This window comes from Mobula birostris, chromosome 23 (assembly GCF_030028105.1).
Source record: "Mobula birostris isolate sMobBir1 chromosome 23, sMobBir1.hap1, whole genome shotgun sequence".
Classification (NCBI taxonomy): Eukaryota; Metazoa; Chordata; class Chondrichthyes; order Myliobatiformes; family Myliobatidae; genus Mobula; species Mobula birostris.
In genome coordinates this window covers 1398899-1416186 of record NC_092392.1, presented here as the reverse complement: position 1 = coordinate 1416186, position 17288 = coordinate 1398899, and the positions used below count along the sequence as shown (strand labels likewise).

General features: G+C 37.6%; 1 protein-coding gene across 6 annotated transcripts in view; it reads right to left on the bottom strand.

Moving 5' to 3' along the window:
- Positions 1-249: 249 nt before the first annotated feature.
- Positions 250-17288, bottom strand: part of mkln1 (muskelin 1, intracellular mediator containing kelch motifs) — a 201725-nt gene continuing 184686 nt past the window's right edge. For 3 of the 6 annotated variants that reach the window (XM_072241601.1, XM_072241602.1, XM_072241603.1), the window contains 2 exons: positions 13221-13275; positions 252-10050 (listed from right to left, as the gene is read on the bottom strand). In XM_072241601.1, the coding sequence (XP_072097702.1) occupies positions 9929-10050; positions 13221-13275 (177 nt within the window). In that variant the 3' untranslated portion in view covers positions 252-9928. Of the gene's footprint in view, positions 10051-13220; positions 13276-17288 lie in introns of all 6 variants that reach the window. The other 3 variants (XM_072241608.1, XM_072241605.1, XM_072241604.1) reach the window with 3 other exon arrangements.

Genomic DNA, 17288 nt, shown 5'->3' with positions numbered 1-17288 from the left:
ATTTTACCACAATATTTTGTTTTGATGTATATTAATCTAAAATAATTCTAAACAGTTTAACGTGCCTATACTATCTTGGGTTGCTATGTTCTGCTTTTGGAAGCATTGAGTGGGAATACCATTCATTCTCCAGTTAAAGCCTTTAAAGAAATTAGAAGTTAACTATTAGGCCAAAGCATCCAACTCAGACACAGCAAAGATGCAAGTTCAGTTCATAAAAAACACATTCAATGGGCCATCAACTTTTATAAGCAATGCATCACCAGACATTAATAATAAGCACGGTACAGTGAAAAATCTGAACTTAATAGTGAACACATCAGACAGCAAATAATGAAAAGGCTCAAGGTCATAATACTGTTTTCACAGATAAATGCGCCACTCTGAACTTTCACTATAATCTCATCCACAAGCTCTGAAATACAAAATTGCTTTTTCAGGAGTTTATTTTATTAAGAAACTGAACAAAATACAGTCTTTTTTTTCCATATGTACAGTACATACAACATAATTCTACAATTTGTATTTGCTCACCAAGTCTACAGTTATTCACAACAAAGTAGTGCATAAATTGTATATACTTCAGAAAATTGGGTTGGTAGCTTTGTACTTTAAAATAAACAATGAAAATGAGAGAAAAATAAACACATCATCTCAGTCAAACCACAGGATAAAACTGCTCTATTAAACCCCATGGCAAACGTACAGGATGCTTCTAATATCACATTCGGATAGAGGACACTGAAGAGGCACCAGCGGACAGAAGGAAACAAACCACGTTAGGACCCATATTCGAAAAATAGCCCAATGCCTATATGGGGCTCTGTACACAAGGTATTGCATAAACTTAAGAATATAGGTCCGTGAGCATCAATTCGGATGAGACAGCAAAACAAAAAAGAGCTGAAGCACCAAAATGGGTTCAACACCCTTGTAAAATTGGAAGTCTCTTCAAAAGTACATACATTTCAAAGTCTTTGCACAATTATTTCTTATTTGCAATCTTCAAGTTCACAACTTAACAACATTTAATCAAAACCATAGCTAGTTATGAGATAGTACAAGACAAATTAGCAAGGGCTGCTCTAGGTCTTCAAACAGGTCTGTTTTAGTGACTTACAAATTCTAAAAAGCCCAAGTTTTCATACCTTATTAATTGTATTCCAAGGGATCATGGCAAAAAATGATTGTAACTTATTTGAAATGATTAGGACAAGACAGAGGCACCTCATACTGCACTAGTAACAAAATAATAAGCCCATCATGTACAGTAGCTATAATAAACGCTTCTCCACACACTTGTATAATTCCACAAACACCGGAAAGGAAACTGATCAATAGCCTGTCTGAAATACTGAGAAATATTAAAACCTCTTTCCCAAGACGTGATTGGTGTACTTAAAAAATATATCATTTCAGGATTCTCCACTATGGCCGGACATAACAGAAAATTCATTATTGAAATTGGATCTTTTTAAAAAGTCAAAGTAAAAGTTAGAAAAGAGAATAGAATACATAAAGCACATCCAAACATTGATTTTAAAGAGTATCGTTATCCACTACAGAAATATTTACTGTTACAGTCAGAGATATACAAATTGGAATCCGGTATACAGAATTATATTGATCTTGGCTAGGTATTTGTTATGGATAGAAAAGATGACAGAATTGTTGTTGAATGCAATAATTAATGAGTTCTAATGAAGATCAATTGAGAATAGTCACTGGATATACAGATTGGAATATAGCATACAGAACTTTACTGATATCAGATGGTACTTGTGATGTGGATAGGGAAAGAGAGAGATCATGAAATTGCTGTGATAATAAAATGGTTTTCAATGAAGGTAAATTCACTAGACCTGCACATTCACTTAATGGCTACTATCTCATTGCATTCTTCAAAATGTAAATAATAATCAGCCATTTTATGTTTAATTCTTTGGGGAAGGAAAATCTTAAAAAAGATAGCCATGGGTTGCAGCAAGACATTTTCTACAAATATTTTAAAATCCTTGAATGGATACAGGTTAGACTAAACATCAAGAAAATTTAAAAATCAGAGGTACAAAGGGGACTTGGATGTCCTGGTACAGAATTCCCTAAAGGTTCATTTGCAGGTTGAGACAATGGTAAGAAAGACAAATGCAATATTAGCATTCGTTTTGAGAGGACTAGAATATGATGCTGAGGCTTTGTAAGGCATTGAGGCATTGATCAGACTGCACTTGGGAGTATTGTGAACAGTTTTGCGTCCCTTATCTAAGAAAGAATGTGCTGGAATTGGAAAACATCCAGAGGAGGTTCACGAGAATAAGTGAAATGAAAGGGTTAACAAATGAGAATGATGGCTCTGGGCCTGTACTCGCTCGCGTTTAGAAGATTGAAGGGGGATCTCATTGAAACCCATCAAGTACAGGAAGGCCTAGATAGAGTGGATGTGAAGAGGATATTTCCTATAGTGGGTGAGTCTAGGACCAGAGGCACAACCTCAGAATAGAGGGGTGACTATCTAAAACAGAGATGTGGAGGTAGGTCTTCAGTCAAAGGGTGGTGAATCTGTGGAATTCATTGCCATGGACAGCTGTAGAGATCAAGAATATTTAGACAGGGAGAAGGCAGGAGAATGGGTTGAGAATAATAATAAATCAGCCATGATGGAATGGCAGAGTGGATCTGATGGTTGAATGGCCTAAATCTGCTCCCATGTTTTATGGTCTTCAAATCATTTACATTCAACCTTGCTAATAAAATATTGAATAATGGTAACAGACCATCAGGTCTTACGATTATCAAAGTTAACAAGAAAAGGTGGAATTATTAACCTACAACAAATTCACTTTGTAACTTAATACAAAAGTTATGTCCACATTGGAAAGAAGATAGGGGACAATAATAAGGTAAAATATAAATTATTTAATAAGTCTGAGCAAAGGCAAATTTCCAGAAAATGCAACTGGCTAAACAGGGAATTACATCATGCATTACATAATCACTGCATGTTTAGCCTCTGAAATGATCTGCAAAACCTTGCTACATTAAAAACAGTGCACAAATTTGGCGGATTACAGAGATGTACAATACCCGATGCATCAACCAGGGTATCTGGAAGGGAATTTGGTACCTTTGGTCTCAGTGGAATTGCATTTACCTGCCAGGAACAGTTAGATAATTGTCTTGTAAATACAATGAAGTGGTTTTAATCAATTGCATAAACATAAGAGCAGATCTTTAAATGGTGCTTTTATGATTTTTTTCTGTACATCAATTATACCCAGTTGATTACACGTGGATTCCATTAAAGTTTAAGAAGAAAAACAAGGTAAGACTTGGGTACAGCCCTTTCAGCAATGCAGAGTTTGTAATCAAAACATTTAGTAATGCATTCTGTATTTCTGCTGCCAGTGTCCAATGTTCAGGGTTTATTTTCTTTGATCAATATGCTTGGTTTTATTTTTTTTTCTGGCCTTTTGTGTGCTTTAATAACATGAAAGAGGGAGAAATTAAACAAGCAGTAGCATGCTTTGGGATTTCATCCTCAGGTCAAAGAGAAATATTGAGATCAAACAATGGAAATTATCTAGTCTCACTGGACTGAAGCTCTAATGAAAACAACTTCTTTCAATGTTGATGTGCACGAGACAGCAACAGCATTTTGTATACAGAGTCTGGTCAAAGCAGATAAAAAAAACTGTCCTACTGTATATTATTTTGATTTCAGCTATCACACCCACATTTGTCAACTTGGTAGCTATCAAAAAAAATTGCCAACAATTTTATTGTCAATTGAGCGGTCAGGGAATATTAATGTGATATTGATATCAAGCTGAGCAGAGTGATTACTAGGAACTGAAATGCCTTGATTATGCTTCCCTTTTCACATTTTGGATTTTATAGGCAGATAGCTGCCAGAAACAGCAATGGATTTTTCCAAAACCCTGTTGCGTACGTACTGATGAAGATGAAAAACTATTGTGCCAAGACTAGTTGAAACAGCAACACCAACAAATACTACAAGACATATTTAGAAATATAAAGACGCTTGCCTTCCAACACACTTAATTCACCGGCAGTGCCCAATAAACACTTCAATATTGTGGCAAAGAGGAATATTTTGCATGGGTAATTGTGCAACTTTGAATACTGGCACTTGTTACAGCAATGCAATTAAATACTTAATTACAACTGACCATTTTTGTACTGAACACATTCCTTCCCAACTCATTTTCCGGGCTTCGACTGATGACTCTCACAAAAGAAATTTCTTTTTAAATGGAATCAAAAATGAATATAATCCATTGAGAACATACAGCACTGTAGTTTTCTTATGAAAATCAGGCATGAACATTCTAAATGCAAATAATTTAGAAGGAATTTCAGGACTCTACAGGATATATAATATCTTTACATTATTGAAGACTTATCCAAATAGATCTGTAAATTACTTAACACCACTTGGTTATTTTTAAAGGTTAATAATTCACCTTTTGTAAATACGATTTTGTTCCAATAGTTTTCTCTTCTGAACTTGGCAATAGCAATTTCTTTTTAAAGGCCCCTTGATCAGATCAACAGTTGGGAAATGGAATTAAAGTCATCTAAATTCTCTTCAACAAAGCATCATTTCAGTCCTGACTAGGCTTTAGTTTTCTTGCTTTTCATCCACTCTATTTCAGGTTCAATGAATCCTTAAAATTCAGTGTTTTTATCTTACAAAATGAAGTACTGAAACTTGGTTTATTCCAATGTGCTGAAGAAGTCCACTTTAAACTAAAAAGCAGGAACTCACTTTAGAGAATATTGATTCGACCAGATTTCCATTGGAGCATTTCGCTTAAAATAGGCCAATATCTGCCCTCTACTAACTTGCTTCGCTCTAGTCCTTTAGAAAGATGGGGAGTTAATTGTTTCAGTATGTTGCATATGAGCTAACATTTAAATTTTGGACTAAACTAATAACCAGTTTATTGCTCCTCAGGTCTGCACTAAGTGAATTTCAAGCTTTTCTACATGCAATATCAGAGCTGACAAAAGGCGAAGCCTAGACAGAATTAATTTACAACCAAAGTAAGTTTGTCTGCTGTATTTATTTTTTGTCTTCCAAATCCACACTGCCAGAGCAAGAGCTACAGTAACTTATTTTGGTTTCACATCACCATTTCAGCAGATTTGATTTAAAAAACAGAATGACTCTTCCCTATTGAAGGAATGAAATCTGGGATTACAGTTCAGGGAAAACATTTAGTCCTGCAATGACTTGGGGTCAAAGAATGGGTCTATATTATGCAAATATATTTTCTTTGGGTTTCAAGGAAATTTACAGATCAAAAACAAAGAAAAATGGATTGCCTCATTTAAATGCTTAGTTTTAAAAAAGCACAACATGGGCATATTATCTTTTGAAACCCTCCCAAAATGTATTACATTTTATCTTTTTTGCCTACTTAAAAGATAGACAATTGCAAAGAGCAAAATAGGCAGAATAAGTATCAGTTAACACAGCTATAGTGTTGACAGCTAAGCATATTTACAGTGAGTCACCGAGGCATAGAACACTAGGCATTGAGTGGGCAACAAAGAAGAAATAATGGCCATGATAGTGCAATGTTAACTAGGCTGCGCTCAATATTTCAAAGTAACGACAAGAAAAAAGTCGTAGAAAACAGCACAATAAATATTAAACTGTGTTCAATCAGACAGAGCAAAGTAAATTTCTACATCTATTGGTCAGCTACTGAACTTGGTATGAACAAGTGAATTTTAGCTAACAATTTAGTAGTCCCCCAATTATAAAGGCAGCAATTTTTTCACCCCGAAACAGATTTTTTATAACTCTAAGCGGGTTAATTTAAATGTTTAAATTTAGTATAAATGCTTATGAAATTTAAAATTGGACATCTTATTGAATCTAATATTTCTCTTGGGTGTTCACAAAATTCTATAACTGACTCCTGAAGCAATGCCCCTTATAGGCATCAAGTGCAAATGATTTCCAGCAAATACAAATGATGGTTTGTCTCTGAACATTGTTTTTAATAACCTTTAAAGGAACAATACATTCAGTTGTATATGTAGGCTGTAATCCTTTCTACAAAAGAAAATTCAAGCTAACAGCATTTGGAAACACTGAGGAGCCAAGCCAGGTCAAGGAATTTCATTTGCAAAAACTTACCTATGCATAAGTGCCTTTTCCTCCAATGAAAGAGAATTTTATAAAACTGAATTAATTACCCTTTACCCTCACAAAACAATTGACAAATTCTGCTAATTTCTTTCAGCTAGATAATTAAAACATCAACGACATGAAAAATTGATTGAGGCAGAAAGTAATAAAAAATAGCTGCAAGCTATTAAATACAGTCTAAATCAAATCAAATACTTTAAATAGCTGCTAGCCTTAAATACAGTCTAAATCAAATCAAATACTTTAAATATTGTCATGTAACCTCTTAGGTCACTAGACAAAAAAACTATATTGCAGAGCAGTAACAGGAATGCAATGCCTGCCAAGTTAATTATCAGAAGCTTCAATGAAACTTCTACCTTTATATCAGACAATTGTTAGCCTCATGGACTGTACAAGCACTAATTCACAATATGTGGATAAAGGAAAACACAGCAGATAAATACAATATTGGAAATTTAATATAAAATAACAGTTTGCCATATATATATATATTTGGAATATATATATAGCACAAAAGATCCATTGAATGCTTTGGTTTCAACTCAGATGCCTTAATCAGCATTTATCTGTTAGATGGTGGCCAACTGGTCCTGTGCGCTGAGCAACACACATCAAAGTTGCTGGTGAATGCAGCAGGCCAGGCAGCATCTCCAGGAAGAGGTACAGTCAAACATTCCTTTTAAGTAAAACTTAACTTTAGCCAACTCGTAACATGCTGTTCCAATCTCACTGTGGAACAATTTGAGACAACTCTAATTTTTCATAGAACATGCACAACTTTAAACTTATTTTCGTCTGATGAAGCCACAACTATCCAACAAGACCTTTATAATCTCTTTGGTTAAAACCAGTGATTTTGGTACTGATCATTAAGGCTTTGCTGTGACATTTTCATTCCCAATCCTCACCCCCACATTCAGTTTTCTAAACACAATAAAACAGTGTTTTCCAACATTAACAACTGATTAATAGTAATGAAAGGGTTTAGAAAAGTAACAAACATTGAGTTGTAGGATACTTCCATGAACTTAGTGACAAAATAGTGTACACAGAAGATTTAAACCAAATCACTTAAAAGATTATGTTATCAGAAAAGTCGGCAATATTTTATCACTTTGCTTAGTTACCAGTGTAACTCTTAGTGCTTTGAACAGAAACAAATGCATCAAGTGAATGTTTCTTCCTGTTGGTATTTCCATCAATATTATGTATAAATGTTCTAATTATGATTAGCCTTTGGCAAGGGACATTGAGGTCAGGTTAACCAAAACAAAATTATCAGTGATAATATGCTTTGGTTAAAATGATTGTTAAATTGCCAAGAAATCTTAATAAGGATTGCTCAGTGAAGAAGGTGCAAGGCTGAACTAATGCACTGTATCTGATACGAAAGGAAGGATATTGATGGGTAGAAGAAACAACTGTATCGTACAAGCTGGGAGAAAACCTTAATTAAGCAAAAGGCTTGCCTACAGATTGTCTTACAACTGAAACCATGATAGTGTTGGAAGCTTTTCTTTTAACTTAACTTTCAACACTGCTAAAACTACAATCTTAGACCAGACATATGTTCAGGCTGGGATTCAAGAACCTACTTCTTAACAAATTTCTTAACTGCAAAATCAACCGAAAGCAACCATGTCAAGAAAATTAAGACTCGCTAACAGCCTTCCAATCTATAGGAGGAAATCAGATTTTTACATGGCACAAGATGTTTGTCAGAGGCAAGTGCAACCATAATGCAAGAAGTCTTCATTCAGTTAGTCAGTTTCATTGATACACTCCTAACCCAACTAAGTATTTCATTGAAACTGTGGGAGGAAAAAAATGTACAACAATCTTTTACCTCAGAATGGAAGAGTTTTACCTCAATGTAGTCTAGAACACCAGCAGCATACAGACAACAATCCAAACACTGAGGTAAAGTACCATGATCAAGAACATTTGCAAGCAAAAACCTTCAAGAAAGCCATTGTCAATTAACAAAGATTGCTTTTCACCTTGGCTATTTCCATGTGAGAAATTGAAAAGTAAATGTAATGAAAAGGCAAATATATTACAAATATGTAGATAATCATTGTACAAAGTTGTACATTTCAGAAACTTTCCTTGGTGCAAAACAACTTCTGTAATCATGGGATAAGATTCCTGAAGGCATAAAAGATTTTAAATGGTTTATCTGAGAAGCTATCAAAAATCAAAGTATTGTGACAAGGTTCCCATTCCCACACAGCATTGCAATCAATCTTTGGTAGCTGAGCTGGATTTTTTTTTCCGAAAGCACGATTTGCTTCAAAGCATCAGTTTTACATATTTCACAACCTGATGTGGTAACAAATGACTAAACTTTATTCATTATGCCTGATGTCATAAAAAAAAGACTGAGAACAAACACAATGTGCAAGAAATAACTGAACAAACAAAATTAGATGTCAACTACAAGAAAGGGGTATGAAGGCAACAAATTAAGAATCCAGATGAACGAACAATGATCAACATAATGCAAATGTTTTACATATTATTCAACATGTGAGATTTTGTAATTATTTTGAAGGGAACACCTAGCGCTCTTGTAATTTAGTAAAAATGGACAGCACTGAATCTGTTGTAGTGGAAATACTTTTATCACTGGATTTCTACAGCAAAGCATTTCCTTTTCGTAACCGCCTTTTTGTGAGCATATCTCATTTCCAGAGGAAATTGTTTAATGCCACGCATTTTTCAGCAGCCTATATCACAAGAGGTAAATATTAATAAATTGCAAAAAAAAAAAGGCGCTTCTTTCACAGCAAAACTGAACTCATGCCAGGTAATTCTTTGGAAACTGGCAACTGTGCATCATACTCTTCACTAGCTACAACAGAAAGGGAGAAGTGCTTACGACTATTACTTTTGTAAGCAATTGCTTAACAATAATCTCTTGACAAGAGAAAAAGGCTATACTGGATCTTTCACACCTTTAAACCAGCCTGTTTAACAACAGCCATTTTGAAAGCCGGATATTTTTGTTTGACTACACAAACAAAGGCAGCGAAATAGGGAGAATAAAGTTAATTCCTTTTAAATGGGACAGGAACTTCAAAGTGCAAACTAAAATAGACAGTAGAAGGGAGTTATTCTGACGTCAAAAAGCAACTAAATTATTCTCTGCCTTCCCAGAATTCCAGAGTCAGCAGCCCCACAGGGAACATGATGCACAGTACTGAGATTTATTCAAAGTAAAAAGCAAAGCTACAATTCTGAAGCATTATTAATATTGCTGTAAAGGGCAAAGAGAATCAGATCTGACATTACAACAACACCTTGATGTTGGATTGATAAACTTACATAAACATAGACAAAAATGCTGCTGTGAAAATCAGTTGAGATCACTACAGTATCACTCCAAGAATCAGGCCAGACATTAAGAATTCCAACTGTGTGTTTATATGGACAGTCACATGGCAGGATTTATTATTTAATCTCAAAATAGTTTTAAATATTTACCAAGGCAAATGACTTAACACATATGGGAAGCAAACCCATATTTACATAGCCAGCATCTGTTCCAACCCAGTTTTTAGAAGGTGGCATGAAAACACCACTGAAACTGGACACAAATCAAAGACTAGAAAGGTGGAGGTGTGTTACATAAAACACCTTTGCCAGCCAAAACCATAATCCAATCTAGCGAGTATAAAACAGGAGATTAGATCTGTGATTGACTTCTTCTTCAGCCAGTATCCAGCAAATACTACGGAGCTACAGTGTGATGAGGTCAACCAGATTGCCTTTTGGAGGTGTCATGCTGTCAGGAAAGAAGTTTACCAGTGTATCAAACAACAGAGTCCTCTGGGCATAATTCTGATCGACATCTAAAAAACCTGTTGGGAGATTTTTTTAAAAAACACATCAATACCAGAGCAATGTTGTGAAATTTCAAACTCAAGAGATAATTACTTAAGACCAACAAAATATAACACTAAACAGAAACAAAACAAAAAAAGGGACATGGGTCATATCAAAAACATATTAAGACAATATCAAACTTGTTTTTAACAGATCTTTGTGCCATGCACACTCTTTATTTTCTGACTCCAACAATTAAAAGATTTATTCAAAAAAAGAATTCCCATTTAAAAACTTTACAAGAGCAGTTTTAGAAAAAACTTAAATTCTACACCTGAAATAAACTACAGTAAAATCATAATTAGCCGGATCTCTTAACGAAGCTGCTAATTAGCTAAGTGAAATCCATGTCCTTTACTTGTTCTATAAAAAGTACAATTTAGAAGTCCACAGCATAGCAAAAAAATTCTTTGAAAGCTTTTCATCTTTTAATTAAATTCCTTCAAGCTCCAAGGCCTGGTGAAGGGATCTTGTGCCACAACCTAATTCCAATATTGCATTAAAATCTCTTAATGCAATGGATTAATGTAATCTTTTGTCAAAATCAATGAGAGGAAAAACATTCAAATTATTTATTTTATTTTGCCCCTTAATATATGCCACACAATTTGCTGAATACTTACATCATTGTTACTAATTTTAGATTTTCTGAATTCAGAGCTCAAGACCGTTACATCTCAGTTATGAGACTGCTCCATGAAGCAGAACATTCCTGAAACAGCAGCATTCCAATTTGAAACTATGTCCCTGCATGCCAACTATAATTCTTTGGGAATATTATGCATTCATAATTCTGTAAATATTATAAAACGTGGAAAATTGGAGAAAAAAAGCAGGTTCATCATAGAGTAACAATGCAACGTAATGAATGCAAGAAACGGCCAAGAACAACTATTGACAGTCTGATAACATTCACTCTTTCCAAAAAACGTGGGCAACACCCTATCTGCGTCACTACAGTTCATTAAAAAGTCAAGATGAGATCACATGCAAAGAAAGTATGTGAGCAGTTGAAATCATAAGCATGTGTCAGGCGAGGAGAGTGGGGCAGTCATTTCAACCGGGGAGGATCTGTGAAAACCCTGGGATGGGACTCCCACAGGTGGGTTTTCTGATTCTAGAAATAGATTCAACACTGTTTGGAAACTAGATAAATTGCTAACTAACCTACAAACCCCATTTCCAGAAAAGTTGGGATATTTTCCAAACTGCAATAAAAATAAAAATCTGTGATATGTTAATTCACGTGAACCTTTATTTAACTGAAAAAGTACAAAGTAAAGATTTTCAATAGTTTTACTGACCAACTTAATAGTATTTTGTAAACATACAAAAATTTAGAATTTGATGGCTGCAACACACTCAACAAAAGTTGGGACAGAGACATGTTTACCATTGTGTTACATCACCTTTCCTTTTAATAACATTTTTTAATCGTTTTGGAATTGAGGATACTAATTGTAGTAGATTTGCAATTAGAAATTTTGTCCATTCTTGCTTGATATAAGACTTCAGCTACTCAACAGTCCGTGGTCTCCGTTGTCTGATTCTCCTCTTCATGATGTGCCATACATTTTCAATAGGAGATAGATCTGGACTGGCAGCAGGCCAGTCAAGCACATGCACTCTGTGTCTACAAAGCCACGCTGTTGTAGCCCGCGCAGAATGTGGTCTGGCATTGTCCTGCTGAAATAAGCATGGACGTCCCGGGAAGAGACATCGCCTTGGTGACAACATATGTCTCTCTAAAATCCTAATATACGCCTCAGAGTCAATGGTACCTTCACATACATGCAACTCACCCATGCCGTGGGCAATGATGCACCCCCATACCATCACAGATGCTGGCTTTTGCACCTTTCGCTGATAACAATCTGGATGGTCGTTTTCATCTTTGGCACGGAGAACTCGACGCCCGTTTTTTCTGAAAACTAGCTGAAATGTGGACTCATCTGACCACAGCACACGGTTCCACAGTCTTTTGGTCCATCTAAGATAAGCTCGGGCCCAGAGGACTCGCCAGCGTTTCTGCATAGAGTTGACGTATGACTTCCTCCTTGAGTAATACAGTTTCAAGTTGCATTTCTGGATGCAGCGACGGACTGTGTTGAGTGACAATGGTTTTCCGAAGTACTCCCGAGCCCAGGTGACTATAGTTGTCACAGTAGCGTGACGGTTTCTTAGGCAGTGCCGCCTGAGGGCTCGAAGATCACGCGCATTCAACAGTGGTTTCCGACCTTGCCCTTTACGCACTGAGATGTCTCTGAATTCTCTGAATCTTTTCACAATATTATGTACTGTAGATGTTGAAAGACCTAAATTCTCTGCAATCTTGCATTGAGAAATGTTCCTTTTGAACTGACTAACAAGTCTCTCACGAATTTTGGCACAAAGGGGTGAGCCAGGACCCATCCTTGCTTGCAAAGACTGAGCCTTTGATGGACGCTACTTTTATACCCAGTCATGATACCTCACCTGCTACCAATTAGCCTGCTTAATGAGGAGTCTTCCAAACCAGTGTTACTTGAATATTCTGTGCACTTTTCAATCTTATTTTAACTCTGTCCCAACTTTTGTTGAGTGTGTTGCAGCCATCAAATTCTAAATTTGTGTATATTTACAAAATACAATTAAGTTGGTCAGTAACTATTGAAAATCTTTTCTTTATACTTTTGTCAGTTAAATAAAGGTTCACGTGAATTAACATATCACAGATTTTTGTTTTTATTGCATTTTGGAAAATATCCCAACTTTTCTGGAAATGGGGTTTGTATTTATACTATGGTGATCTTCCTTTTCACAGTATTTCATATAAACCTATCTTCATCCGTTGTTTTCTGCCCAGTAATATACTTATCCAGCCCGGCTCTAAAGGGTCTTCAACCTAAAATGTTAGCTGTTTCTCTTTCATCCAATTGTATCTGACCTGCCAAGTGGTTCCCAGCATTTTATTTTTAATTCAGAGTGCCAGCTTCTGCACTTTTTGATTTTCATTTACATTCAACCAGCATTAACTGAAATCTATATACAAATACAACATACTCATAAATTACATATTGTCACCATGCACCTAAATTATACAAATATTCTACACAAAATAGACCAACGGTGTATATACAGCAATAAAGTTTTTCAGGAAACTTACCCAATGGGATGAAGTCTGAACCAGATCTGAAGAGTGCTTGAGCCAATAACTGAAACTTGGGAATAGAAGTAACAAATTAATATATTAATGCAATAGCAGTAATTGTTAAAATACCCATATATTAAAAAACTGGCAATAAATGGAAACCTATGGGATCACCAATTCTATTCTGGAATAATACTCAGTTTCAGCTGGTTTCAAAAAAGGGATTAAAGTTCTTAAGCATATCATGCAAAGGAGAAAGACAGATACTAGAGAGTACTCCTGTGGCTGTCGCCCTTAACCCTAAGTACTCCTATTTGAGTACTGGGGGTGGGGGCAGGGGGGGGCCTACCTGGGGAAGCAAAAGTGGCCACCTGATGGTAACAGTGAGAAAACAGCATGCCCTGGGTGCTGAAGGTCCTTAATAATGGACGCTGCCTTTCTGAGACACTGTTCCTTGAAGATATCCTGGGTGCTTTGTAGGCTAGTATCCAAGATGGAGCTGACTAGATTTACAAGCTTCTGCAGCTTCTTTCGGTCCTGTTCAGTAGCCCCTCCATACCAGACAGTGACGCAGCCTGTCAGAATGCTCTCCACAGTTAAACTAAAGAAGTTTTTGAGTGTATTTGTTAACATGCCAAATCTCTTCAAACTCCTAATAAAGTATAGCCACCTTCTTTATAACTGTATCGATATGTTGGGACCAGGTTAGATCCTCAGAGATCTTGACACCCAGGAATTGAAACTGCTCACTCTCTCCACTTCTGATCCCTGAGGATTAGTATGTGTTCCTTTGTCTTACCCTTCCTGAAGTGCACAATCAGCTCTTTCGTCTTACTGACGTTGAGTGCCAGGTTGTTGCTACGGCACCACTCCACTAGCTGGCATATCTCACTCCTGTATGCCCTCTCGTCACCAGCTGAGATTATACCAACAATGGTTGTATTGTCAGCAAATTTGTACATGGTATTTGAGCTATGCCTAGCCACACAGTCATGAGTATATAGAGAGTAGAGCAGAGGACTGAGCACACACTCCTGAGGTGCGTCAGTGTTGATCGCCAGCAAGGAGGATAAGTTATCCCCAATCCACATAGATTGTGATCTTCCGGTGAGGAAGTCAAGAATCCAATTGCAAAGGGAGGTACAGAGGCCCAGGTTCTGCAACTTCTCAATCAGGTATGTGGGAATAATGCTATTAAATGCTGAGCTGTAATCAATGAACAGCATCCTGACATAGGTGTTTGTGTTGTCCAGGTGGTCTAAAGCCATACGGAGAGCCATTGAGATTACATCTGCTGTTGACCTACTGTGGCGATAAGCAAATTGCAATGAGTCCAGGTCCTTGCTGAGGCAGGAGTTCAATCTAGTCATGACCAACCTCTCAAAGCACTTCATCACTGTCGATGTGAGTGCTACCAGGAGATGGTCATTAAGGCAGCCACATTATTCTTCTTAGGCACCGGTATAATTGTTGCCTTTTTGAAGCAAGTGGGAACTTCCGCCCATGGCAGTGAGAGGTTGAAAATGTCCCTGAATACTCCTGCTAGTTGGTTGGCACAGGTTTTCAGAGCCTTACCAGGTACTCCATCAGGACCTTCCACCTTGCGAGGGTTCACACTCTTTAAAGACAGCCTAACATCGGCCTCCAAGACAGAGATCACAGGGTCATCAGGTGCAGCAGGGATCTTCAAAGCTGTAGTTGTGTTCTCCCTTTCAAAGTGTGCGTAGAAGGCCTGAGTTCATCTGGTAGTGAAGCATTGCTGCCATTCATACTATTGGGTTTCGCTTTGTAGGAAGTAATGTCTTGCTGACCCTGCCAGAGTTGCTGTGCATCCAATATCGCCTCCAACCTCGTTCAAAATTGCCTCTTCAACCTTGAAATAGACCTCCGCAAATCATACCTGGTTTTCTGGTACAGGTCTGGGTTGCCACATGAATGCCACAGATCTAGCCTTCAGCAGATGACGAATCTCCTAGTTCAGCCATGGCTTTTGGTTTGGGAATGTACAGTAAGGGTAGGGAAAGGAAGAAGGCAGTAGTAATAGGTGACTCTATAGGTAGGGGGTCAGACAGACGATCCTGTGGACGCAGGAAATAAACATGGATGGTAGCTTGCCTCCCAGGTGCCAGGGTCCAGGATGTTTCTGATTGCGTCCACAATATCTTGAAGTGGGAAGGTGAACAGCCAGAGGTCGTGGTACATATTGGTACCAACGACATAGGTAGGAACAGTAAGGAGGTCCTGAAAACAGACTACAGGGAGTTAGGAAGGAAGTTGAGAAGCAGGACCTCAAGGGTAGTAATCTCAGAATCACTGTCTGTGCCACGTGACAGTGAGTAGAGGAATAGAGTGAGGTGGAGGATAAATGCGTGGCTGAGGGATTGGAGCAGGAGGCAAGGATTCAGATTTCTGGATCATTGGGACCTCTCTTGGGACAAAAAGGATGGGTTGCAGTTGAATCTGAGGGGGACCAATATCCTGGCAGGGAGGTTTGCTGAGGCTATTGGGGAGAGTTTAAACTTGAATTGCTGGGGGGGTGGGAACTGAACTGCAGAGACGAAGGAAGGGGTGGTTGGCTCACAAATAAAGAAAGCTTGGAAACAGTGTGAGAGGGAGGATAGGCAGGTGATAGACAAGGGATATGGTTCAGACCAATCGTTTGAGATGTGTCTATTTCAATGCATGAACAAAGTGGATGGATGAGCTCAGAGTGTGGATCAGTACTTAGAGCTGTGATGTTGTGGCCATCACAGAGACTTGGATGGCTCTGGAGCAGGAATGGTTACTTCGAGTGCCAGGCTTTAAATGTTTCAGAAAGGACAGAGAGGGAGGCAAAAGAGGTGGGGGGGCACAGTACTGCCAAGCAGAGATAGTGTCACAGCTGCAGAAAAGGAGGAAGTAATGGAGGGATTGTCTACTGAGTTTCTGTGTGGAAGCTAGGAAAAGGAAGGGGTCAATAACTCTACTAGGTGTTTTTTTTTTATAGACCATCCATTAGTAACAGGGACATCGAGGAGCAAATAGGCAGATAGATTCTGGAAAGGTGTAATAATAAACAGGGTGGTCGTGGTGGGAGACTTTAATTTCCCAAATATTGATTGGCATCTCCCTGGAGCAAGGTGTTACACGGGGTGGAGTTTATTAGGTGTGTTCAGGAAGGTTTCCTGACACAATATGTAGATAAGCCTACAAGAGGAGAGGCTGTACTTGATCTGGTATTGGGAAATGAACCTGGTGTCGGGTGTCATGTCTCTCAGTGGGAGAGCATTTAGAAGAGAGTGATCACAACTCTATCTTCTTTGCCATAGCATTGGAGAGGGATTCGAACAGACAAGTTAGGGAAGCGTTTAATTGGAATAAGGGGAAATATAAAGCTATCAGGCAGAAACTTGGAAGCATAAATTGGGAACAGATGTTCTTAGGGAAATGTATGGCAGAAATGTGGCAAATGTTCAGGGATATTTGCTACATAGGTACGTTCCAATAAAACAATGAAAGGATGGTAGGATACAGGAACCGTGTACAAAGGCTGTTGAAAATCTAGTCAAGAAGAAAAGAAAAACTGACAAAAAGGTTCAAAAAAAAAAACAAGGTAATGATAGAGATCTAGAAGATCAGGAAGGAGCTTAAGAATGAAAATTGGAGAGCCTGAAGGGTCCATGAGAAGGCCTTGGTGAGCAGGATTAAAGAAAATCCCAAGGCATTCTACAAGTATGTGAAGAGCAAGAGGATAAGACATGAGAGAATACGACCAATCAAGTGTGACAGTGGAAATGTGTGTACGGAATCGGAGGAGATAGCAGAGGTACTTAATGAATACTTTGGTACAGTATGCACTATGGAAAAGGATCTTGGCAACTGTAGGGATGACTTGGGAAGTGTATGGCAATATACTATGGTAGACGAAATGAAAGGCTTGACTATTTTCTAAATGGAGAGAAAATACAAAAAACTGAGGTGTAAAATTATTGGAGAGTCCTTGCGCAGGATTCCCTAAAGGTTAATTTGCAGGTTGAATCTGTAATGAGGGAGACAAATAAGTGTGATGATACCATTAATTTCAAAAGAACTAGAATATAAAAG